This window comes from Oncorhynchus kisutch, linkage group LG5 (genome assembly GCF_002021735.2).
Source record: "Oncorhynchus kisutch isolate 150728-3 linkage group LG5, Okis_V2, whole genome shotgun sequence".
Lineage (NCBI taxonomy): Eukaryota > Metazoa > Chordata > Actinopteri > Salmoniformes > Salmonidae > Oncorhynchus > Oncorhynchus kisutch.
This window is the reverse complement of record NC_034178.2, coordinates 67,318,541-67,346,249: the sequence shown is the minus strand read 5'-3', so window position 1 is coordinate 67,346,249 and position 27,709 is coordinate 67,318,541. Positions and strand designations below refer to the sequence as shown.

The following is a 27,709-nucleotide window of genomic DNA, read 5'->3' as shown; positions in this document are numbered from 1 at the left end:
GACTGCACCACCGAAGCCCAGCTTCAATCTTTCGTCCGTTCTTTCACAGAACAACCTCAGTCTTTTCCTATTTTATTATGCCAATGCAGACTTAAAAATAATAGAAATGGTCAACTACCAATCCAAAATGATAATCATCACTGTAACATGCTGACCAGATCGCTCGCGTGCAGGTGAAGAAGCCGCATGTGGAGTTCCTGGGCTGGAGTGGCTACACGGGGTCGGTGGTTCTGAGGCCAGATTCATACTGCCATATTCTCTCAAATTAAATGATGAATATAAGAAAAAATAAACTTTTGTGCGTTTGGAACATTTCTGGTACGTTTTATTTCAGCTCATGAAACAAGGGACCAACACTTTACATGTTGTGTTTATATTTTTGTTCAGTATAAGTCATCATACATTTGTAATGCTTATAATTGTTTATAAAGGTTTACAAATAATGAAATACTTAATTGTTTATACATGATTTATTGTTAATTCATGGCAGTTATTATCGTGTTACCCAAGTTTCCTGTCTATTACAAATGATCTTCTAGCTAAAAAATTATCTACAATATTTCAAAATCGCAATAATTGTAATTTTGCTGAGTAGGGTACATTGTGTTACAGGCTGGCTATAATATGCATCCAACCAGATATTACTCTGTGTTTTACTCAGGGAGTTATGCTCCAAAAATTGGAGCTGGATAGCAATGCTTCATGTGTGAGCCATATGCCAGTTAGTTCTCACATTGCAGCACTCATGTCCAGCATCTTGGCTTTCAAACTTGGACCATTGTTTGGAAAGCCTGTTAGATTGAAGAATCCAGCATTTACCTTAGTACTGAAGTGACTATTTTGCCTTAAGGATGAGTATTTCACACTCAGTTCTTAAATATTCTTAATTATTCTTATGATTCATTATTATTTCATGTCAAAAACATTATTAATTTTACAGCCAATGATAGAATAATGATAGAAATTATTTCTCAAGCAGCTGGTTAGTAAATCAAGATGATAGATTTTGTGAAGATATACAAGAGATGAGAAAGAAGCAGGACAGACTGTACATAACATATAAAAACACACAGACAATGCAATAATTGCAGCATATCTTCCCTTTTTAATATAACAATTAGTTGAACAATGACAATAAGTATGGTTTGTAGGATAGCATTGTAAACTAGTGTCCAATTAGTGCACTTGTCAGCTGGGGGGTTTCCTCCAATCGAAAATGAACACATTAGATTAGGACCTGTTGATGTGACACACATTTGCGTTTCCTCTTTGGTATCCAGTTCCTGATTTACACAATCTGAAGTCCATTTTAATGTCGGTTGCTTGTGCAATGAATTTATTGGTCAGTATTGATTGTCCTTTGTTTTGTTCGAAAATATACTGCCTTATGTCATTTGAAGGGAAAATAAATCTTTAGAGAAAGGAGCTCTTATGGGCCTTAAGCATTTGCCAAAAGGCATCTCTGGTTTAAAAGAAAACAAAGTGATACACGTACTGTATATAATATGATAGATATGCAACTTGTATACACAGTCAGTGTATGTACAGTTTTTTTGTACGTATTGTTCACTGGAATACCATTCAAATGACAGTTGTTGACACTTGTTGAATGTTCGTCAGTTTCCTTTTACACAATGTCAAGGGCATCAACACTGCTGATGTCATTGTCGTATGATTGACTTATTCAGGTTGCTGAACATAGAGTACCATCCTTTACAAATCATTCTCTCCTGAAAAGCCATCTTTTATTTGGTCTGCCGTTATCTTGATATTGAGGAGGAGAACATGGTTCTTCCTCATACACTGTGAACAGTTCCTCCATCGTACCAAAGCAACAGTAAAGAGACCAGCACTAGGACAAAGCTTGGTTGCCATGGTAGGTTCTTGGCTCCACTAGCTGCTAGCTTGAGCTGGTTGGTGTGGTGATACGACGTGGGGGTGTCCTCCTCGGCACAATGCACCATGGGGGCCTGGTAAGACGTGGGCCTCTTCTGGGGACGGTCGGGGCTGGAGCCATCCGTCGGCCTCTCCCCTATGAACAGCAGAGGGCGCCGTCGATAGTCCATCTCCGTCTTGAACAGCTCGTACTCCTTGTGTGGCAGCTTGATTCCCAAGACGGTACACCCATCCGTGGCGGTCACGTCTTGCTCCACCCCCACCTCCCAGCCCCCCACCTTCCCGCAGCTTCCTGGCCGGGTCTCGTTGAGCACCTTGGCCGTGGCCCCCTCAAGGATGGTGACACTGACCCGGGTCACCTTGAAGACAAACTCGGTGCCTCCCGCCACTTTGGCCGAGGGGTCTCCCTGAGCATAGTGGCCCGAGGCCTGCAGGGTGAAGGTCGGCTGGCTGCAGGAGGGGTCCGAGTAGTGGTGGTAGAAGCCTTCCCAGGAGTGCTCATCTGGGCGGAAGGTGAAGTCTCGGGTGAGGAAGAGGACGGCAGGCCGGGCTTCACAGCGTTGGCTCACCCAGCGGCCATGCAGAGATGGACGGGCCAACGCAGGGACATGGGGCAACACCGGGGGGCGTTGTTCTGAGGCCCGGAAGACCAGGGCGCACGCCGGGCAGGGGTGGATGTGGTGCTGGTGGAAATAGATATGGAATAGTAATGGTTAGGATTATACAATATAACTGTCATCCAAAATGGCACGCTACTTAATACGAAGCCATGTATTGAACAGACCTACTAAATACTGTAGTATGAAGCCATGTATTGACCAGACATACTAAATAGTATGCTCGTTTGGATATTGGGACACAGTTTTATGCTTGAGTTAGTTAGTTTATCACCATGGAAGGCATTCAGCATCAGATGAATAATGGATGGAGAGAATGACAACATTCCTTTATAATGTCCTGAGACACCGTTTAATTAAAATCCCTGCCTTGATCTACAGTCATGGCCAAAAATTTAGAGAATGACACAAATATTAATTTTCACAAAGTTTGCTGCTTCAGTGTCTTTAGACATTTTTGTCAGATGTTAACATGGAATACTGAAGCATAATTACAAGTGTCAAAGGCTTTTATTGAGAATTACATGAAGTTGATGCAAAGAGTCAATATTTGCAGTGTTGACCCTTCTTTTTCAATCCGCTCTGGCATGCGGTCAAAAAACTTCTGGGCCTCACTGATGGCAGCCCATTCTTGCATAATCAATGCTTGGAGTTTGTCAGAATTTGTGGGTTTTTGTTTGTCCACCCGCCTCTTGAGGATTGACCATAAATTCTCAATGGGATTAAGGTCTGGGGAGTTTCCTGGCCATGGACCCAAAATATCGATGTTTTGTTCCCCGAGCCACTTAGTTATCACTTTGGCCTTATGGCAAGGTACTCCATCATGCTGGAAAAGGCATTGTTCGTCACCAAACTGTTCCCGGATGGTTGGAAGAAGTTGCTCTCGAAGGATGTGTTGGTACCATTCTTTATTCATGGCTGTGTTCTTCGGCAAAATTGTGAGTGAGCCCTGAGAAGCAACCCCACACATGAATGGTCTCAGGATGCTTTACTGTTGGCATGACACAGGACTGATGGTAGCGCTCACCATGTCTTCTCCGTCCATGCTTTTTTCCGGATGCTCCAAACAATCGTAAAGGGGATTCATCAAAGAAAATGACTTTACCCCAGTCCTCAGCAGTCCAATCCCTGTACCTTTTGCAGAATATCAGTGTGTCCCTAATGTTTTTCCTGGAGAGAAGTAGCTTCTTTGCTGCCCTTCTTGACACCAGGCCATCCTCCAAAAGTCTTCTCCTCACTGTGTGTACAGATGCACTCACACCTGCCTGCTGCCATTCCTAATCAAGCTCTGTACTGGTGGCGCCCCGATCCCGCAGCTGAATCAACTTTAGGAGATGGTCCTGGAGCTTGCTGGACTTTCTTGAAGCCTTCTTCACAACAATTGAACTGCTCTCCTTGAAGTTCTTGATGATCCAATAAATGGTTGATTTAGGTGCAATCTTACGGGCACCAATATCCTTGCCTGTGAAGTGCTTTTTGTGAAAAGCAATAATGACGGCACGTGTTTCCTTGCAGTTAACCATGATTGACAGAGGAAGAACAATGATTCAAGCACCACCCTCCTTTTGAAGCTTCCAGTCTGTTATTCGAACTCAATCAGCATGACAGTGTGATCTCCAGCCTTGTCCTCGTCAACACTCACACCTGTGTTAACGAGAGAATCACTGACATGATCTCAGCTGGTCCTTTTGTGGCAGGGCTGAAATTCAGTAGAATTGTATTTTGGCGACTCAGTTCATTTGCATGGCAAAGAGGGACTTTGCAATGAATTGCAATTCATCTGATCACTCTTCATAACATTCTGGAGTATATGCTAATTTCCACCATACAAACTGAGGCAGCAGACTTTGTGAAAATTAATATTTGTGTCATTCTCAATGTTTGGCCACGACTGTACATGTAGGGGGTGATCAGCTTTAATATTACAGATAGATTGTAGATTCCATCAATGTAATTGTCTGCATCATTTCCTATTCCCCATATATATTTTTTGTAAACAGTATATATAAATATATTTTCCTTTATTATTATTCCCTAACCCTACCAGCCCCTCCCCTAACTGTACAGTATCTTAATGGAGTGTTCATATTTTCACCATAGCGTTCTGCAATGGTTGCTGGTAACCCGTTGGTCGATAGTACGTCCTCTTTGTCCAGTCCGTGTGCACGTCCCCAAAGAATAGCTCCTGAACCAGACCTCCATGGGGCTTATGCTGGGTCTCCACTCTCACCAAGCCCAGTTCCATCATCGAGAACCCCAGGGCACCCAGACAGGCCCTCCCTGCCTGGGCGTTATACAGCTCATACAGGTGCCCGGGCACCATGCCGCCCAGGGTGAGGCCCACACACACAGAGGGTAGACGGGTGGCCGGCCTGTGCATGGCGCCTTGGCTGTGGATGACGATGCCCACTTTGTGAAGGTGGTGCTCTGTCTCGGTGGCACCCCGGGTAATCCAGGACGCCTGGCGTAGACGGAGCTTGCCCCGTACCACCAGAGAGTAGGTGGGCTCCTCGCACCCACTGTCAGTGTAATAGTGCTGCAGTGCCTTGAACAGGTGGCTCGGGTAGAAGGTGTAGGACCGGGTCAGAAACTCAGGACCAGGCCGAACTTCACATCTACACAGGATGAAGAGATTGAAATAAAATTATTGAATGCAACGATGGATGTACTGTATGGGTGAATAAAATGATGGCTGGGTGGATGGATGAATGAATTACTAAAATGATGGATGGATGCATGGATTAATTAATTACTAAAATGGTGGATGGATGAATGAATTACCAAGATGATGGATGAATGAATGAATGAATGACTAAAAAGATAGATGGATGAATGAATTACTAAAATGATAGATGGATGGATACATGATTGATATATCAATTCACTATATGGAATTGTTGCGCAAACAATGATGTCTGAATTACCTGGGAGGACACCAAGACCGAGCAGCACCTTCACAAATCCAAAGAAGGCCTATAGAAGAGCTTCCCTATTTATCATTACATTTGGTTAACCAGGACATGTTACATGACTTGAAGCCAGTGTTGTGGAGCAGTGAACTACATGTAGTTCAACTAGTCATTTAAAATGTTGCAGTAGCTTGGTGGTACTTGAACTAAATTCAACTCTAGATAGTGTTTTCAGTAGTTAGTGACTGTTTTACCATGTAGAGGTTTAGATAACTACTGGAACTATACACTACTGTTTTACCATGTAGTGGTATAGTTAACTACTGGAACTATACACTACTGTTTTACCATGTAGTGGTATAGTTAACTACTGGAACTACACACTACTGTTTTACCATGTAGTGGTGTAGATAACTACTGGAACTACACACTACTGTTTTACCATGTAGTGGTATAGATAACTACTGGAACTACACACTACTGTTTTACCATGTAGTGGTGTAGATAACTACTGTAACTACACACTACTGTTTTACCATGTTGCGGTGTAGTTAACTACTGGAACTACACACTACTGTTTTACCATGTTGCGGTGTAGTTAACTACTGGAACTACACATTACTTTTTTTGCAAAAAGAAGAGAAAAAAATGGGTGAAGTAGGAAAGAATTTCCTTCCTTTTTCAGCATCAGACCTGCCTAATTCTCACTTGAAACAATTGTTTTGTATTTAATATGCCTAATTACACCTTCTGTTAATAACATTTGTCTGCAGAGTGATGTGTTCTTGCAATTTGTAGTCTATACGGAAGTCCAGAGAGGACATATGAATAAAAAATAGTTCCCTCATTATGTCGAGATCACAAAATCATTTTCTTGTTATCAAACGATAATCAAAAGTAGCATGCATTATCCATTAATTTGTTAGGGCGCCCTGTGTCCCAGGCTCTGTGCTGCCCCCAAAACCACAGCCAATCGCATGCAAGGAACAACGCAGCTAACTTGGCTAGTCTTGTGAGCTAGCAGGTTAGCTAGGTAGTGTTGTTAGCTAGCTGACTACTGTAGCTAGCTAGCTTGTTATCAATGCTTGTTGTTAGCTTGCATAACTGGTATGTGTATAATTGTAAGGGACACTTAAAATGTTTTATGGGTAATATTTAAATGTACAGAGTGGATGAGCTCCATTCCTGACAGGGCTGATCAGATTTAATAGCAGCCTCAGAGGCTGATAAATCAAGATGCTGCCTTGTAGGCCATATGTAAGGCACCTTGCAGACAGCCTGCAAAGCAGCATACTGGCTTATCGGCCTCTGAGGCTGCTATTGAATATGATCAGCCTGTCAGGAATGGAGCTCATCCACTCTGTACATTTAAATATTACCCATAAAACATTTTAAGTGTCCCTTACAATTATACACATACCAGTTATGCAAGCTAACAACAAGCATAGATAACAAGCTAACAAGACCTAGCTAACTATCTAGCTCGCTCACTCGCAAGACTAGCCAAGTGGTCTTGTGGGTGGCACACAGGTGGGTGACAGGGTTGCCTGTCAACCATCGTTCAGGGCTTAAATGCCCACCAACTCTTAGCTCAAGGTAAAGGACATTTAGCATGCTAACATTCTCTACTTATAAACTGATAATGAACTCCAACTAGCATGATGTTAGAATGAAATGTATCATCCCATAGTCGTGATCATGAGATAAATAAGTCGTGATCTCGACATAAAGCAGGATTTTTATATTCATTTCCTGTCTGGACTTCCGTAAGTCTATGACATTTCTGATTTAGATATGATAATGTATCACCAAGTAGTTTGTTTTTAAAGTAACTTTAGTTAAGTAGATTATATTTTTCTTAAGGGTAGTTTAAGTTTAGCTTAACTTCTTCCAGTGTGAAGGAATTGGTAGCTTGATAAACTATATTTTCAGAGTAGCTTCCTCAACACTGTCTGAACCTGATATTTGAGAAAAAAGTGAATATTCAGAGCATTTCTTTGAACAATGCAGAGAACTTGCCTGGTTGACACCCAGTTGCCCTCCAGTTTTGGCGGAATGTCGGCTGTGATTCTGACGCCATCCTGCAAGTGGCGATACTGACACTGTGGCTCCCATTCCAGGCTGGTTGTATGGTTGGAGGAAAATCCTAAGGGGGCTGTGGGTACCTCCCATAGCTTGCTCCCTGACACAAGCACAGCTAGAACCAAGAAAACAAGAACACTCCCGGTTATCACTATTTCAATCACTATTTCAATAATTCAGATCTCAAACATAACATCAACGATCCACCGAGTACTGTTCATTACACGAAACAGAAACACAAAATAATATGCTTGAAAGATGATTATCAACCTCATCCATCACAAATCGGGGGTGACACACAGAACAATTAATAGCCAATGGAAATGATTCACTCCCTGAGTTTTTCAGGTCAGGGTCGGACTGGCCATCTGGCATTTCGTGCAAATGCCAGATTGGCTGGTACATTTTCAGCCCATTGGGCCCATCTAACTTGGCTTATAAAGTAGGCCAATAGGAAAACACAATCGGTGTGTTGGAAATGCCCATTTCTGGTTCTTGTCCGCCCCTGTTTCAGCTGTGAACACGATTCGGGTTGACTGGAAGCAGTTTAAGGGTTCAGATTTCTGTAATTTTCCATGTAATGATATGTGATGGGCTCCATTGTAGGCCATATATTGATTTGAATCAGACCCTGGCCACATGCACCAAGAGGATAACTTCTAGGGTTAGCTTGTCACCTCAATCAGCCAACAGCTGGCCTCTAACTCCAACTTTAATCTCCTTAGTTGCAGCCATTGGATGTAGTTCTTTATCACACACACACACACATATCCCCCAAACTACAAAATTGTGTGTGTGTGTGTGTGTGTGTGTGTATGTGTGTGTGTGTGTGTGTGTGTGTGTGTATGTGTGTGTGTGTGTGTGTGTGTGTGTGTGTGTGTGTGTGTGTGTGTGTGTGTGTGTGTGTGTGTGATAAAGAACTACATCCAATGGCGGCAACTAAGGAGATTAAATTAGATGAATTAGGCCCTTCTTTGGCACTTTTTAATTACTTTCCCAATGTTGATATAATCGTAGCTCGACCGAGAACAGCAAACACAAACATTAGCATGGTGCATTGATTCATACCAAAAGCAGTACATTTTTCTCTAATTTATCAGCATAAGGGATCTGACGCATGCACATCTGCAATCTCTATATTTCTTTTGACTGCTACTGTATACCCACATATTGTTATGTACTTGTTTATGTGTATAGACTGGCTTTTGATGGGGCAAGGCCCACATCCATTTAATTTCAGCAGAGACCAAGACAACCGTGCCCTAGTAGATTTTTTGATTGAACCCAAATGCCTCGAGTGTGAGGAGATGGACCGGGATCCAGCAGGAGGATGGCTATTTGATAGAGAGACACTATGGCTCCGGTTTCAATCTCCCCAGTTAAATGTTGAAACAGCAAGGGGACGAGTCTCCACAGACACCCATTTGTTCTCCCCCACCCACCCTGCTCTCCCTCACCCCCCTGCTCTCCATCACCCACCCTGCTCTCCCTCACCCCCCTGCTCTCCCTCACCTACCCTGTTCTCCCTCACCCACCCTGCTCTCCCTCACCCACCCTGTTCTCCCTCACCCACCCTGCTCTCCCTCACCCACCCTGCTCTTGATCACCCACCCTGCTCTCCCTCACCCCCCTGCTCTCCCTCACCCACCCTGCTCTCCCTCACCCACCCTGCTCTCCATCACCCACCTTGCTCTCCCTCACCCACCCTGCTCTCCCTCACCCCCTCCTCTCCCTCACCCACCCTGCTCTCGATCACCCACCCTGCTCTCCCTCACCCACCCTGCTCTCCATTACCCACCCTGCTCTCCCTCACCCCTGCTCTCCCTCACCCACCCTGCTCTCCCTCACCCACCCTGCTCTCCCTCACCCCCTCCTCTCCCTCACCCACCCTGCTCTCGATCACCCACCCTGCTCTCCCTCACCCACCCTGCTCTCACTCACCCACCCTGCTCTCCATTACCCACCCTGCTCTCCCTCACCCCCTGCTCTCCCTCACCCACCCTGCTCTCCCTCACCCCCTGCTCTCCCTCACCACCCTGCTCTCCCTCACCCCCCTGCTCTCCCTTCACCCACCCTGCTCTACATCACCCACCCCGCTCTACATCACCCACCCTGTTCTCCATCACCCACCCTGACCCCCTCACACCCTGCTCTCCCTCACCCACCCTGCTCTCCCTCACCCCCTTCCTCTCCCTCACCCACCCTGCTCTCCCTCACCCACCCTGCTCTCCCTCACCCCCCTGCTATCCCTCACCCCCTTGCTCTCCCTCACCCACCCTGCTCTCCCTCACCCACCCTGCTCTCCCTCACCCACCCTGCTCTCCCTCACCCACCCTGCTCTCCCTCACCCACCCTGTTCTTGATCACCCACCCTGCTCTCCCTCACCCCCCTGCTCTCCCTCACCCACCCTGCTCTCCCTCACCCCCTGCTCTCCCTCACCCACCCTGCTCTCCCTCAACCACCCTGCTCTCCCTCACCCTCAATGCTCTCCCCCTTTTTCTTCTTCTATGTCTCCTTTTTGTCTGTGTTTTTCTTTCCGTTGCTTAGACCTTCTCGCTCTCTGTCTCTGTCTTTCTCTCTCTCTCTCTTTCTCTCTCTCTCTCTCCCTCTCTCCCTCTCTGTCTTTCTCTCTCTGTCTTTCTCTCTCTGTCTTTCTCTCTCTCTCTCTCTCTCTCTCTCTCTCTCTCTCTCTCTCTCTCTCTCTCTCTCTCTCTCTCTCTCTCTCTCACTTTCTCTCTCTCTCTCTCTCTCTCTCTCTCTCACACTTTCTCTCTCACTTTCTCTCTCTCTCTCTCTCTCACTTTCTCTCTCACTTTCTCTCTCACTTTCTCTCTCTCTCGCGCTCTCTCTCTCTCTCTCTCTCTCTCTCTCTCTCTCTCTCTCTCTCTGTCTCTCGCTCTGTCTCCCTCTCTCTCTCTCTGTCTCCCTCTCTTTCTGTCTTTACCTCTTTCTCTGTCCCTGTGTTGTGTCTGTTCTCCCTCCATTACAAAGCACATATCGATTTTAATCAGACCCTTGCCACATGCACCTAGGCGATAGCTTCTAGGGTTGGCTTGTCACTTCAATCAGTCAGTCTCTGTGTCTTCAATCAGCCCATCTCTGTCTTCAATCAGCCTGTCTCTTAGTCTGTCCCCTCAGGACCGGGGGTTGGTGGGCTTCGTCATGGCCCTGTGGACAGCTTTACGGATGTTATCTGGGTCGGCTCCGGGAAGCTCGTCCCCCGTCCCATGTTTGTCTCTGATACAGCTCACTTTGCTCCCCGACCTTCTGCTGTTTGCGAGGGGACGTCACCAGTTGAGGCCGAGGTTGAAGTGGGAGTTGGTTGTGGAAGTGTCAATGTGAAGGCTCTGGCTCGAAAGCATCTGGTTAAATTACATTGCCCTCATGTATAGCTCATCAAGGGTTTAGGGGGACGAGGAGAGAGGGCCGCCCGAGTCGCCCCAAGGCATCCTACTAGATTTTTCGTCTACTTCTTAAAGTCAGCCTGGGGATGTTTGTGGAGGCACTACCCAGATTTGTCTAGAGGCACTTTTTAAAATTGAGATTAAAGTCAATTTGTTAATATACAAAATAATTGTCCAAAGCAGAAAAACATGTTTGCAATTTTCCCAAAGATGTATTCATCTATTCTCTGTGTCTCTGTTATTGGTTAAGCGTCACCGTCAATCTGATGCATTTTGTTCCCGAGAGAGGGATTTGCTGAAATACGAATCATGATGAATTAATTTGTTCATCTTTGGTCATTTGACAGGTCTGTTTCGCATTAGTAGAGAAAATGTGAATTGCCAAACAGTTACTCACCAAACTCCAATGAATGCACAAGCCTTATGCGATATGACTATGAAGAATCTTTTAGGGTGCGATATTTGTGCCGTTTTGCCAGAGTTTTGTATGGAGTTGTCATTCCGTTTCTCTCCTTCCATGGATCTCATGCCAATGGGACATATGGTTGCATTTAACAAAAGAGTATCATAGCTTGACTTTAGACTTAGTGTTACAAGGCAACCTAGTAGTTTTCCGTAATCTATTGTTAGAGTCATTCTATAATTACCACTGATTATTCACCTTTTTTATTTTATTTTATTTCACCTTTATTTAACCAGGTAGGCTAGTTGAGAACAAGTTCTCATTTGTAACTGCGACCTGGCCAAGATAAAGCATAGCAGTGTGAACAGACAACACAGAGTTACACATGGACTAAACAATTAAACAAGTCAATAACACAGTAGAAAAAAAAGAGAGTCTATATACATTGTGTGCAAAAGGCATGAGGAGGTAGGCGAATAATTACAATTTTGCAGATTAACACTGGAGTGATAAATGATCAGATGGTCATGTACAGGTAGAGATACTGGTGTGCAAAAGAGCAGAAAAGTAAATAAATAAAAACAGTATGGGGATGAGGTAGGTAGAAATGGGTGGGCTGTTTACCGATAGACTATGTACAGCTGCAGCGATCGGTTAGCTGCTCAGATAGCAGATATTTGAAGTTGGTGAGGGAGATAAAAGACTCCAACTTCAGCGATTTTTGCAATTCGTTCCAGTCACAGGCAGCAGAGAACTGGAACGAAAGGCGGCCAGGTGTTGGCTTTAGGGATGATCAGTGAGATACACCTGCTGGAGCGCGTGCTACGGGTGGGTGTTGCCATCGTGACCAGTGAACTGAGATAAGGCGGAGCTTTACCTAGCATGGACTTGTAGATGACCTGGAGCCAGTGGGTCTGGCGACGAATATGTAGCGAGGGCCAGCCGACTAGAGCATACAGGTCGCAGTGGTGGGTGGTATAAGGTGCTTTAGTGACAAAACGGATGGCACTGTGATAAACTGCATCCAGTTTGCTGAGTAGAGTGTTGGAAGCTATTTTGTAGATGACATCGCCGAAGTCGAGGATCGGTAGGATAGTCAGTTTTACTAGGGTAAGTTTGGCGGCGTGAGTGAAGGAGGCTTTGTTGCGGAATAGAAAGCCGACTCTAGATTTGATTTTCGATTGGAGATGTTTGATATGAGTCTGGAAGGAGAGTTTACAGTCTAGCCAGACACCTAGGTACTTATAGATGTCCACATATTCAAGGTTGGAACCATCCAGGGTGGTGATGCTAGTCAGGCGTGCGGGTGCAGGCAGCGAACGGTTGAAAAGCATGCATTTGGTTTTACTAGCGTTTAAGAGCAGTTGGAGGCCACGGAAGGAGTGTTGTATGGCATTGAAGCTCGTTTGGAGGTCCAAGGACGGGCCGGAAGTATATAGAATGGTGTCGTCTGCGTAGAGGTGGATCAGGGAATCGCCCGCAGCAAGAGCAACATCATTGATATATACAGAGAAAAGAGTCGGCCCGAGAATTGAACCCTGTGGCACCCCCATAGAGACTGCCAGAGGACCGGACAGCACGGCCATTTTGTTATTCAATCAGCAACCCTACCACTTGGTTTGCTATGAAGGAATGGGGACAAATGTAACCACTTTTAATTTGGAGCTATGGATGCAAGGACTGATAGTCCATGAGATGAACATTAAAGTAATAAACGTGTTTTGAAACTACACATCGTTTGTTCACAACATACTTTGGGTTATGATCTGAGACTATTGGACTTCTAATGTCATGAGGTATTTAGAACTTATATTCCTTAGGAATTTATGGCTATATAGAATTAACTTATAAGTCCCCAAAAAATAGATGTAACCAATCCCACATTTTCCCTTTAGTTGAAACAGCTGTACATAATGCAGATTGTACCTTAAAGGGCCAATCTGCAATTGCTACATTCATTATTATACTTTTAAATGTATGATATACACATTGATTCTTGAAGAATATAACTTATAGATGCCTCATTAGCGTAGTTCAACTGTCGTACCCCATCATCACCCAAAATATAAGCTTGTTTTACTCCTTTGTTAGTAAACATTGTAAATGTAAAGAAAACCATGCATAGCCAAAAAAACATGGTTAAAACTATAATTTAGATTCAGGATGTTCACTCTTTGTATTCCAAAGCTCTGAGGTCCATGAATTTGAGAATGGTTACATTTCTGCAGCCTCATCCAATTGCTATAATTTCTGGCTGACCACCAGAGTAAGGTCGCTCAGACGTTACATGCATCAACCAATGGTTGCATGCCACGTCATTGACTGTGTCATCGGCTCACTGATTGCTATAACATATGCTGTGGTTAGATGATACTTAAAGCTGCAATATGTCACTTTTTTGGGGTGAACCAACTAAATTCACATAGAAATGTGAGTTATAGATCCGTCATTCTCATTGAAAGCAAGTCTAAGAGTTCTATGCTTCCCGTTCTTAAGTTTCATTTTTGCATCTTTTACTTTTGGTTTTGTACACCAGCTTCAAACAGCGGAAAATACAACATTTGTAGTTATGGAAAATATATTTCACAGCGGTTCAGATGGTACAGTGATTCTCTACACTATGACTGCCTGTTTTGTCACGTAAACTGAAATTAGACAAACTATTAGAATTTTAGCAACCAGGAAATATGGTGGAGAGATTTCTGCACATTCCACCTTTAAAATACCTATCTGGGCATTGTAAGATCTGGCATGCGTCAGCAACACCTGGGAAGAGGGATGCGCCCAAAGACTTGTCTACAAAAGACTTGTACACAGTCCTGTCTGTAACCTATGGAGGGTGCCACTGTACTGCCGGTAAGCCTCTGCTCATCAATGGCCTCACCTGCAGTGTGACCCGTATGTGGTCACAGTTAGACCCACCAGGGGGCAGTGCAGTGAATCGTGTGTGGTCTAACCCCCAGGATGCATCCCAAATTACATCCTATTCCCTTTATTTGAACAGGGCTCATTAGTCAAAAGTAGTGCAGTTTAAAAGGAAGAGGGCTCAATTTGGGACACCGGCCCGGCCCTACCACTGCCATCCGGACAGACATGTATGTCTGAACCCTGGCCAAAGTCATCTACCTGCCTGGATATTCCATCGCAGGATCATTCACACACACACCGCAGACATTGATTTATAGAAGGGATGCCATTTATGATGGACCTCCGGGCTCCTATTTGTTTGTTTATGTTTGTGATTAGGGTTTGGCAGCTCGCGCTCCTCCACCTCATGTCTCCTCCACTGCTGGAGGAAAAGAGCCTCTCCATATCATGTCTCCTTTAAATCAAATCAAATTGTATTCAGCGCATACTTAGTAAACAACAGGTGTGGCCTAACAGTGAAATGATTACACCATATTCCTTCCCAACAATGCAGAGAGAAAGACTATAGATAAATAATGGAAACGTAAAACACGTAATATTAAAAGTATAATTTCCACCGAGCAAAAATAATTTTTTGTGTACCTCTCTATTTGGAACTGTCCAATGCAATGCACACACGAGGATCCAGGCAGTCAGTAAGCCAACCAGTCAGTCAGCTAATCTGCCAGTCAGTCCGCCAATCAGCCAGTCAGCCAGTCAGCTAATCAGCCAGTCAGCCAGTCGGTCAGTCAGCTAATCAGCCAGCCAGCCAGCCAGTCAGCTAATCAGCCAGCCAGCCAGCCAGTCAGCTAATCAGCCAGCCAGCCAGTCAGCTAATCAGCCAGTCAGCCAGTCGGTCAGTCAGCTAATCAGCCAGCCAGTCAGTCAGCTAATCAGCCAGCCATCCAGTCAGCTAATCAGCCAGCCAACCAGTCAGTCAATCAATCATTAAGCCTGCCAGACCGTCAGACTCGACTGCGTCCCAGAGCCTGTGGCTACTGTTCTGTAGTTTGCCTCTCTCTCTTCTTCTCTCTCTTCTTCTCTCACGGCTCCAATGCTTGATGACAAAACCCTGAATGACTCCATACACTGCTACATGGCTATTGTGTGGAGCGAACACATGCCATGCCCATCTCCTCCTGGTTAGCTCTCCCTTGATGAAAAAGCCATGTTTATGGCTCATGTCTTTTGGATGGATTTCAGATTCTTTCTTTTTTCTCTCTTGCTTTCGTGGTTTATTTTCATTTTTTGCGTGTGTGTCCAGGCCTGATGAGGTGCAGTTGGTCAGAAGGAGAAGAAGGAAAGCTTCTTCATCTGGTGTAATGAGCCTCCCAGTTTCCTGATTACTGGGAGGAGTGTGTGTGTGTGTGTGTGTGTGTGTGTGTGTGTGTGTGTGTGTGTGTGTGTGTGTGTGTGTGTGTGTGTGTGTGTGTGTGTGTGTGTGTGTGTGTGTGTGTGTGTGTGTGTGTGTGTGTGTACCATCATTTAAAAAAAATGATTAAATATACTTTTAGATAAAGGACAATGGATACGAGATATGTAAATGGATGTGAGATATATAAAAATAATGTATTTCAAAATAAATAATATTTAATACATTTTAAATACATTCCAATATATCAATCTATCACATTGTAGAATAATAGTGAAGACATGAAAACTATGTAATAACACATATGGAATCATGTAGTAACCAAAAAAGTGTTAAACAATTCAAAGTATATTTTATATTTGAGATTCTTCAAAGTAGCCACCCTTTGCCTTGACAACAGCTTTGCACACTCTTGGCATTTATTTATTTTTTAAACTTTTTTTAACCTTTATTTTACTAGGCAAGTCAGTTAAGAACAAATTCTTATTTTCAATGATGGCCTAGGAACAGTGGGTTAACTGCCTGTTCAGGGGCAGAACGACAGATTTTGTACCTTGTCAGCTCGGGGATTTGAACTTGCAACCTTTCGGTTACAAGTCCAATGCTCTAACCACTAGGCTACACTGCCGCCCCACGGCATTCTCTCAACCAGCTTCATGAGGTAGTCACTTGGAATGCATTTCAATTAGGTGTGCCTTGTTAAAAGTTAATTTGTGGAATCTCTTTCCTTCTTAATGCATTTGAGACAATTAGTTGTGTTGTGACAAGGTAGGGGTGGTATACAGAAGATAGCCCTATTTGGTAAAATACCAAGTCCTTATTATGACAAGAACATCTCAAATAAGCACAGAGAAATGATAGTCCATCATTACTTTGAGACATGAAGGTCAGTCATTCTGGAAAATTTCAAGAACTTTGAAAGTTTCTTCAAGTGCCGTCGCAAAAACCATCAAGCACTATGATGAAACTGTCTCTCATGAGGACCGCCACAGGACAAAAGACCCAGTGTTACCTCTGCTGCAGTAGGTGTCCAAAATTTTGACTGGCACTGTACAGTATGCTAAATGCATCTGAAAATGTACACCCTGTTCACTTCTACAGACAGTGAGTCAGGTGGCTGTGGCTTGCTGTATAAAGCAGGCAGAGTTTGAGTTGAGTTTATTTTTTATTTTTACAGGGACAGTGCACATTAATCAACGTTTCAGTAAAAGTACCGGTTTTAGCCAGCCGGCTAATTTTCAACCACAGTCCCTGGGCAGGTTATTAAAATCAATTACAATAACAAAACAGACAATCAATGAGCAGTGAGGACATGCAGAGCAACATAGGACAAGCAACACATAGCATGCAGACAGAGAAACATAGGACAAGCAACACATAGCATGCAGACAGAGAAACATAGGACAACAACACAGCATGCAGACAGAGAAACATAGGACAACAACACATAGCATGCAGACAGAGAAACATAGGACAACAACACAGCATGCAGACAGAGCAACATAGGACAACAACACAGCATGCAGACAGAGAAACATAGGACAACAACACATAGCATGCAGACAGAGAAACATAGGACAACACAGCATGCAGACAGAGAAACATATGACAACAACACAGCATGCAGACAGAGAAACATAGGACAACAACACAGCATGCAGACAGAGAAACATAGGACAACAACACAGCATGCAGACAGAGAAACATAGGACAACAACACATAGCATGCAGACAGAGCAACATAGGACAACACAGCATGCAGACAGAGAAACATAGGACAACAACACAGCATGCAGACAGAGAAACATAGGACAACAACACAGCATGCAGACAGAGAAACATAGGACAACAACACAGCATGCAGACAGAGAAACATAGGACAACAACACATAGCATGCAGACAGAGCAACATAGGACAACACAGCATGCAGACAGAGAAACATAGGACAACAACACAGCATGCAGACAGAGAAACATAGGACAACAACACAGCATGCAGACAGAGAAACATAGGACAACAACACAGCATGCAGACAGAGAAACAGCACAAAAGTAACAAAACAAAATACATAAAAGCAACAAAGTGTTTCCACACAAGCTACAGACAACATATAACATGGAAAGAGACAACACACAGCTAGGGATTATGTTCACAAGTCTGATTGGCCTTTGTCCATGTCTTCATGTTTTTTTGTGAAGGTGTGATAGGTGGTGCAGTTGTGTGTGTCTAATGGCAGTGTGTTCCAGACATGGCACGCTCTCACAGAGAAAGCAGATTGACTAAAGGTGCTTTTCCTTAAGGGAACTATACAGTCACATCTCATGGAAGACCTTGTGGATCTGCTGCCATACAGTATGTTTGGATTTTCTGTTTAACAAAAGTACTGAGTGGAGGGGGAGCCAGGCCATTTAGAATTTTGAATCTTGCACAAGATTTTTCCATCTCAGGAGCTCATTTTTTCTGACGATGTAACAGTAATGATGGCTATTGGGCTTCCTATCAAGCACTTTGCGAGCCTGCTTGTAGACAGACTGAATGTTTTTTTTTCATGTTGTACAGCAAGCTTGGGCCCAACTAGTCAAGCAGTATGTTAAGTGGTGGAGTACCATAGATTTGAAGTACAGTTTTGCTACCTCTATAGTCAAAGAATTTCGTATGAATCGGAAATTAGCTAGGTTGAAGCATTAGCTAGGTTGAAGCATTAGCTAGGTTGAAGCATTAGCTAGGTTGGAGCATTAGTTAGGTTGACGCAGTAGTTAAGTTGACGCATTAGCTAGGTTGACGCATTAGCTAGGTTGAAGCATTAGCTAGGTTGAAGCATTAGCTAGGTTGAAGCATTAGCTAGGTTGAAGCATTAGTTAGGTTGAAGCATTAGCTATGTTGAATCATTAGCTAGGTTGAAGCATTAGCTAGGTTGAATCATTAGCTAGGTTGAAGCATTAGCTAGGTTGAAGCATTAGCTAGGTTGAAGCATTAGCTAGATTGAAGCATTAGCTAGGCTGAAGCATTAGCTAGGTTGAAGCATTGAACCATTCAGTTGCTGTTCAATTAAACATTAGAATGGACAAAACAAGTAACCTAAGCGACTTTGAGCATGGTATACTGATGGCAGAGTCAGGATTTGCCCTAAGTCTGGTGTTAACGGTACAGGCTTCTGGCAGTGGTGTAATGGTGTGGGGAATGTTTACCCGGCACACATCAGGTCACTTGATACCAAGTGAGCAACGTTTCCATGCCCCCCAAAAATTCTGTCTGTTCTGGAGGCAAAGGGGTGTCTGGCCCGGTAGTAGATGGATGTACCTTAATAACTAACCACTGAGAAGAAAAACATTATGGGATGCATGCGTCAGTGTGTGTGGGCGTCCGTCACCGTGTGAGTGGTACAGTGCAGATACAATCTGTCCTGCAGGTTGAGTTGGCTCTGGTCCCATCAAGCACAGCTGCTTTTTCAGAGACTGGAGTGCTTTCAGAAAGTATTCATACCCCTTGGCTTATTCCACATTGTGTTGTGTTACAGCCTGAATTCAAAATGGATTAAATAGATTTATTTTCTCACCCATCTACACACAATACCCGATAATGACAAAGTGAAAACATGTTTATAGATTTTTCATTTACATAAGTATCCACACCCCTTTGCTATGACACTCCAAATTGAGCTCAGGTGTATCCAACGTCTTTGCAAGAGATTTTGTTTAGGCAGAATGCATCGGAGTAGGATTCTATTGCATTGACATGCACGACTCAGCCCGTATTCTACACAGACTGGTGCGGCATAAACAATTAGAGCTGCAGTAGGCTTATATGCAAATATAACATTGCCATATATGGATCAGTGCCATTTACTTTGAACTGGACTGTGCTTACAGCATGAGCAGTAGTGAGTAGATACGCTTGTTTTGAGATCAAAGCGAGAGCTGCTTGTAGCCACATGTGCACATTTAGTTAATATCCTTTGCTACAGTAGTTAGTGAGCCCTGTTATAGATAATTTGTGGTCAGCAATAGGGGAGTGATTGCTTCCTACAAGAGCAAAAAATGTGTACATTTCAAAACATCTTTGAAAAGCGAGTCAGGTAAATAGTTTTTGTCTTAAATTAGTAGTGTTATATTTTGAGACAGGCTTTAATAAGCTAAGTGGTCAATAGGCAGAGAATAGGATAATTTGTCTGATTCTCTGTAATAATGGTATGGGAATAATAATGTATTTTATTTTGTCAAGTTGTTTCTTGCATTAAACAACACAACAACATTTTTAGTCATTTCCTTGTCTGATAAAGAGGTTAAAGAGGTTAATGTCAAGCCTTGCATATTTTATTCAAAAGTCTCATGGAATGTAGGCTTACATTGAACACCACACATTGGCAGCTACTGTAGGCTGAATGACCAAATACTTATTTTCCACCATAATTTGCAAATAAATTCATAAAAAATCCTACAATGTGATTTTCTGGATTTATTTTCTCATTTTGTCTGTCATAGATGATGTGTACCTATGATGAAAATTATAGGCCTCTCTCATCTTTTTAAGTGGGAGAACTTGCACAATTGGTGGCTGACTAAATACTTTTTCCCCCCACTGTAACTTAAAGCGGGTACAGCATCAGTGTTCACATTAAACGCGGGCTGGAAGTTGCACAGAATTTTCACAACGTTCAAGTTTAGCAGACCTGAAATTTGCTCCGTGCCCATTGTCAGGGAGGTGACCAAGAACCCAATGACCACTCTGACATAACTACAGAGTTCATTGGCTGAGCTGGGAGAACCTGCCAGAAGGACAACAGTCTCTACAGCACTTCACCAATCTGGGCTTTATGGGAGAGTGGCCAGACGGAGGTCATTCCTAAGATAAAGGCAGATGACAGCAGAGTTTGCAAAAAGGCACATGAAAGACTCCGAGAGCATAAGACAAAAGATTCTGTGGCTGATGAGACAACAATTTAACTATTTTTCCTGAATCCAAAGAGCTACGTCTGGAGAATACCAGGCACAGCTCATCACCCATCTAACACCATCCCTACTGTGGAGCATGGTGGTGGCAGCATCATGCTACGGGGATGCTTTCAGCGGCAGGAACTGGGAGACTGGTAAGGATAGAGGGACCAATGAATGGAGGCAATTATAGGCAAATCCTTAATGAGAACCTGCTTCAGAGTGCAATCGACCTTAGACTGGGGCAAAGATTCACGTACCAACATGACAATGATCCAAAGCAACGTTGGAATGGCTTCAGAACAAGAATGTGAAAGTCTTCGAGTGACCCAGCCAAAGCCCAGACTTGAATCCCATTGAAAATCTGTGGAAATACTTCTAGATTGCTGTTCATCGCCACTCCCCATCTAACTTAAACTGGTACCAGGCTACCTTCAAACTAGTCTTGTGAGGCTTGTGGGCATCCTAGTGACATGTACGTGTTCGTGAGAAACTCACCTTTCCACAGAGGTGTCATCTTAGTGTGTAACCCAAACTGTTCAGACTCTACAGACAGAACTTGGCAGATTGGCTGTGCCAACTTCAGATGAGTTCCATGACAGTTGTGGGGGTTTTAGAGCAAAATGGGGAACACCCTCGTTTTCGGGAGAGTCTCATCTTTCCATAGAGGGGTCATAATAGTACACAAAACCATTCTGATGCTACAGATGATTTCGTGAGAAAACCGATTTACAGGATGTCTCATGGTCTTACAAACACTGCTCTAGAATCGGTACCTTTCACCGCAGATGCGGAAGGGCGACATTGTCAGATGCGGTGGATTGAGAAGCAGACCTTGCAAAAAACACATCTCTAACTTAAACTGACCGATTTTGAAGGGGATTTTTTTATTTTACTAATGAGATTTCCACGTGGGCGTGGACATTGACTCTAGGGGGTTTTAGCAGAGCTTGAGAAAATCTTCAAGGAGGAATGGGAGAAAATCCCCAAATCCAGATGTGTAAAGCTGATACAGACATACCCAAGACGACTCAAAGCTGTAATCACCACCAAAGGAATACTTATGTAAATTAGACTTACCCCAACAACAATTTTAAAGACATGTTTTTACTTTGTCATTATGTGGTATTGTGTGTAGTTGGTTGAGAAAAAAAATCAGTTTAATCCATTTTGAATTCAGGCTGTAACACAACACAATGTGGATTAAGTCAAGGGGTATGGATACTTATCCGAAGGCACTGTAATAGCAGCAACACTTTTAGAGAGAGAAGTATCTCTAGGGCCTCCTGAGTTGCACAGCGGTCTAAGGCACTGCATCACAGGCTGTGTCACAACCGGCCGTGCCTGGGTGTCCCATAAGGCGGCGCACAATTGGCCCAGCATTGTCCAGGTTAGCAGAAGGTTTGGCCCGGGGGGGGGGGGGGGGGGGGGGGTCTTTACTTGGCTCATCACGCTCTAGCGACTCTAGCGCCTGCAAGCTGACAGCGGTCATCAGTTGAACAGTGTTTCCTCCGACACATTGGTGCGGCTGGCTTCAGGGTTAAGAGGGCAGGTGTTAAGGATCGCAGCTTGGTGGGTCATGTTTCGGAGGAGGCATGACTTGACCTTCGCCTTCTCCCAAGCCCGTTGTGGAGTTACAGCAATGAGACAAGAATCGTCGTCACGAAATTGGGGAGGAAAGAAAAGTATCTCTCCACCATGTACTGAAGGTGAAAACATATCCTCAGGTCTCCTCATAGGCTTCCGAGTGGTGCAACGGTCTAAGGCACTTCATCTCAGTAGAAGAGGAGTCACTACAGTCCCTATAGTCCCTGTATCACATCAGGCCGTGATTGAGGGTCCCAAATGGCGGCGCACAATTGGCTCAGAGTCATCCGGGTTTGGCCGGGGTAGGCCGTCATTGTAAAGAAGTATTGGTTCTTAACTGACTTGCCTAGTTAAATAAAGGTTGAATTTTTAAAAAATGTATTAAATAGGGACAAGGCTTCGAATATTTCCACCATGTATTGATTGATGCATGAATGTATTCAGCAGGACACCACACTGATAGAAATATATCATGTGGAACAAACACGCCTCTCTGACGTGTAGAATCAGGAAACAATGTCAGCTCTATTCATTACATTTCTATCTCCCTTTCCCAGGCGCTGATTTCATAATATAACAGCCTAATCAAATGTCTGGTATAACATTTTATTGTATCACATATTGTATCACATATTGTATCACATGTATAAAGAGGTTTTTACTTCCTTATTTATTTATGTATTTCCTTAATTTAGCAAGTTAAGTTATTGAAAATACTCTGTCCTTTACAATGATGTCCCAATTATATATGGACACCTTCTGGTCAAAATACACGTAGAAAGTGTCAATGTACCAATGATCTTGTCTCTCCTCATCCTGTTAAATGCTCCTCTCTCTACAGCAGCATCAGCCATTCACATACCCAAAGACATCCTCAGTATCAGCCATTCACATCCCCAAAGACATCCTCAGTATCAGCCATTCACATTCCCAAAGACATCCTCAATATCAGCCATTCACATACCCAAAGACATCCTCAGCATCAGCCATTCACATACCCAAAGACATCCTCAGTATCAGCCATTCACATCCCCAAAGACATCCTCAGTATCAGCCATTCACATTCCCAAAGACATCCTCAATATCAGCCATTCACATACCCAAAGACATCCTCAGTATCAGCCATTCACATCCCCAAAGACATCCTCAGTATCAGCCATTCACATTCCCAAAGACATCCTCAACATCAGCCATTCACATTCCCAAAGACATCCTCAATATCAGCCATTCACATTCCCAAAGACATCCTCAATATCAGCCATTCACATTCCCAAAGACATCCTCAGCATCAGCTATTCACATTCCCAAAGACATCCTCAGCATCAGCCATTCACATTCCCAAAGACATCCTCAACATCAGCCATTCACATTCCCAAAGACATCCTCAATATCAGCCATTCACATTCCCAAAGACATCCTCAAGATCAGCCATTCACATCCCCAAAGACATCCTCAACATCAGCCATTCACATCCCCAAAGACATCCTCAATATCAGCCATTCACATTCCCAAAGACATCCTCAATATCAGCCATTCACATTCCCAAAGACATCCTCAACATCAGCCATTCATATTCCGAAAGACATCCTCAGCATCAGCTATTCACATTCCCAAAGACATCCTCAACATCAGCCATTCACATTCCCAAAGACATCCTCAGCATCAGCTATTCACATTCCCAAAGACATCCTCAACATCAGCCATTCACATTCCCAAAGACATCCTCAGCATCAGCTATTCACATTCCCAAAGACATCCTCAGCATCAGCTATTCACATTCCCAAAGACATCCTCAACATCAGCCATTCATAAGGGTATTTCTTCACGGGGGGCACCGGGATGGTTTTATTTGTTCCCCTCTCGAGTCTCCTCTCGAGTCTCCCCACTCGAGTCTGCCCTCTTGAGTCTCCCCTCTCGAGTCTCCCCCCTAGAGTCTCCCCCCTCAAGTCTCCCCCTCGTGTCTCCCCCCTTGAGTCTCCGCCCCCCATTGTTGTCTTTTCATAAAAGTTCAACTTGACCTAATCCAGTGGCCCTGTTGATTTCGTCATGGGATGAAGGGGTTCTTCCACTAGGACATGCCAGTTCCTTTGTGGTTCACTCTGGCTCCCATTAACCTAACACCACACTGCACATTCCTCTCACCAAACTCTACCAATATCCACCCACAGACATTCCTCAGACATTCCTCTCACCAAACACTACCAACATTCACCCACAGACATTCCTCCTCTTAAAGGAATAGTTCACTTGTAAAAATGTTTGACTTTCTTTTTTCAACCCTCGCTGTTTTGGTTTGGTGAAATTCTTACAGTCGCTGGGTAGTGTCATATCTCAAACATTTGTCTCATATGATAGGATTTTTTAAAATCACATGCAATATTCTATTTGACTCTATTTAGCCTCATTCAAACAATGTTTCTCAGCCATATCTCACCAATACGATACAGGAGGAGGGGAGAGGGGTACAACTAATAAAGAGGTAAGGTCATTCGGTGAGAGGTAAGGTCATTCGGTGAGAGGTAAGGTCATTCGGTGTTACGTAAATAGGCCAAGTATTGACATTGTTGCTGTGTTGTTGCAACATTAAGATAGGTAGAGTTGCCCAAAAGTCTGGATCAATATGGAAGATTCTTGGAAGAGTCTTAAGTCATTCCTTAGGCTATTGTCTGTCTGGAAACCCTTTTCAGGAAGTAGTCTTGTATTGTTTGCCTGACAAAGTTCATCAACAGAATTAAGTTCTTGCAATAGGTACAATTTGTGCCTAGCCACTCCCCCCAATTACATTTTTTACCATCATTCCAAAAGGTTTAGGAATTGACACAAAAATCACATGATCAATATAGGATAGGAATCTGTATAAAGCACACAATTAAAAATTCAATGTTGGTATTTAGATAACCATATATGTCCAACCACTAATGAAAGTTAATAGAAGTTTCTTGAATACCATATTTGATCCACAAACAATGATGAATGGGTTGCTCATGACAAAAATCCTCTGGGGTTGTGGCTAAGTGCCCGTGGTGTGTGTCTGGGGCAAGGGACTCAAATGCTCCTGTCTCCCCTACTTGAAAAACAGCTCTTCAAATACCATTCTATTTGCCCCAAGCAGCAGGGTGTAGACTATTATGGTGATTATGAGTGGGCAGATGCCTTCCACTGTCTCCTGGCTTGTCATCTTAACCCGCCCTAACGGGCAAAATGCTTAGCTTCCCCAAGGTGGAAAATCAACTCTAAACGCTATCCTGAGGTAGGATCAGTTAATGGTAGTGTCCTGTTATTCCAGTTATTACCATAATGGCAACATTAGTTCCAGGGCCACGCTTCCCTGCTCCTGGGGAACCATTGTTTGGGCGCACCAAGGCTTTTTCAAGGCGTCCTAGGCTAACTATGCCAGTTTGTCTCTCCGGAGAGAGAATGAGAGCCTTTTGAAATCATACTAGTCTAATTTAAATTTCACCTATGACATACCCAAATCTGTAGCTCGGGACCTGAAGCAAATATACGCATATTCTTGATAACATTTGTAAGGAAACACTTTTAAGTTTGTGGAAATGTGAAATCAATCTTGGAGAATATAACTCATTAGATCTGGTAAAAGATAATACAAAGAAAAAAAATGGTACCATCATCTTTGAAATGCAAGAGAAAGGCCATAATGTACTATTCCAGGTTAGGCACAATTTAGATTTTGGCCACTAGATGGCAGCAGTGTATGTGTAAAGTTTAAGACAGATTTTTCTGTTTATGAACCCTTGCATTTCTGTTCACCGATCCTGTGTGAGTGGGAGGCCCCAGTGCACAACTGAGCATGAGGACAAGAGGCCAGCATCCAGGAGTCGCCTCTTCACTGTTGACATTGAGACTGGTGTTTTGTGGGTACTATTTAATGAACTTGCCAGTTGAGTACTTGTGAGGCGTCTGTTTCTCAAACTACACACTGTAATGTACTTGTCCTCTTGCTCTCCCACTCCTCTTTCTATTCTGGTTAGAGCCAGTTTGCACTGTTCTGTGAAGGGAGTAGTACACAGCATTGTACCAGATCTTCAGTTTCTTGGCAATTTCTTGCGTGGAATAGCCTTCATTTCTCAGAACTGACGAATAGACTGACGAATAGACTGACGAGTTTCAGAAGAACGTTTTTCGTTTCTGGCCATTTTGAACCTTTAATCGAACTCAACTAGTCTAAAAAGGGCTAGTTTTACAGTTTTCAGCTGTGCTAACATAATTGCAAAAGGATTTTCCAATGATCAATTAGCCTTTTAAAATTATAAACTTGGATTAGCTAACACAACGTGACATTGGAGTGATGGTTGCTGAGAATTGGCCTCTGTACGCCTATGTTGATATTCCATAAAAAATAATCTGCCATTTCCAGCTACAATAGACATTTACAACATGAACAATGTCTCTACTGTATTTCTGATCAATTTGATGTTATTTTAATGGACAAAAATATTGCTTTTCTTTCCAAAACAATGACATTTAATACATGCAGCCTATAAAATCTACTTCTGAAAATATTACATTTGAGTGACAATTCACTATAATTTACGTCATGAATATAAATCAACTATTAGAATTGAATCATAATGAAAACAGAATGAGGCTTCAGCTTCATCAGGCTCGGCTGTTAAAGATGTTACTGTCCAGATGCAAAGTGAGTGGACAAAGACTGTCGAGGTCAACCAGAGGACACAGACAGAGACAGACAGACAGACAGACAGACAGACAGACAGACAGACAGACAGACAGACAGACAGACAGACAGACAGACAGACAGACAGACAGACAGACAGACAGACAGACAGAGGGAAGACAGACAGACAGAGACAGACAGACAGACAGACTGACAGGTCGAAAGAGAGATGGACAGACAGAAGGACAGAGACAGCAGGCGTGAACTCACCTTGCCACAGTACCCTCAACAGGTGACTGAAACGTCCTCCTGACATGATCCCGCTCACACATACACACTCTCACACACGCTTAGAAAAAAAATCTCAAAGTCCACTGTGGTCCAGAATAAGCAGCCACTTCAATATATGCTGGTCATTTAGGACATCACCATGCCAATGATTGAGAGGGGAAAGTCCAATAATCCAATTTGAACAGGGGTCCTTTACAGATCAGATGGTGAGGGTTGGTTTCCTCTTCTAGTTCAGCTTGTGTCTCCCATGGTATGAAATTCAGTCCACTCAGTCAGAATCATCTGCTTGATACAACCTTCTCACACTACTAAACTCAGCGTGCAAGGGTAGAGAAGAGGGTTCTTCTCTTTCGCGCTCTCTCTCTCTCTCTCTCCCTCCCTCCCTCAGATGTCTAACTTGCTCCTGGGCTGCACTCTGTTTGCGTGCTGTGTGTGGCTGTGTGTGGCTGTGTGTGTGGCTGTGTGTGCTCCCGTCTGACTGTTGATTTGAGCAGAGCAGACGAGAGGGAGGCAGAGAGAGAGAGAGAGAGAGAGAGAGAGAGAGAGAGAGAGAGAGAGAGAGAGAGAGAGAGAGAGAGAGAGAGAGAGAGAGAGAGAGAGAGAGAGAGAGAGAGAGAGAGAGAGAGAGAGAGAGAGAGAGAGAGAGAGAGAGAGAGAGAGAGAGAGAGA

The 27,709-nt window shown here is 43.7% G+C and overlaps 1 protein-coding gene across 1 annotated transcript; it reads right to left on the bottom strand.

Moving 5' to 3' along the window:
• Window positions 1–308: 308 nt before the first annotated feature.
• Window positions 309–27,502, bottom strand: apcdd1l (adenomatosis polyposis coli down-regulated 1-like). The gene is made up of 4 exons (XM_020483996.2): window positions 27,020–27,502; window positions 7,442–7,619; window positions 4,609–5,128; window positions 309–2,579 (listed from the first exon to the last, which is right to left on the bottom strand). The coding sequence occupies exons 1-4, from the start codon at window positions 27,063–27,065 to the stop codon at window positions 1,797–1,799; spliced, it is 1,527 nt and encodes a 508-aa protein (XP_020339585.1). The 5' UTR covers window positions 27,066–27,502; the 3' UTR covers window positions 309–1,796.
• Between the last annotated feature and the right edge of the window lie 207 nt (window positions 27,503–27,709).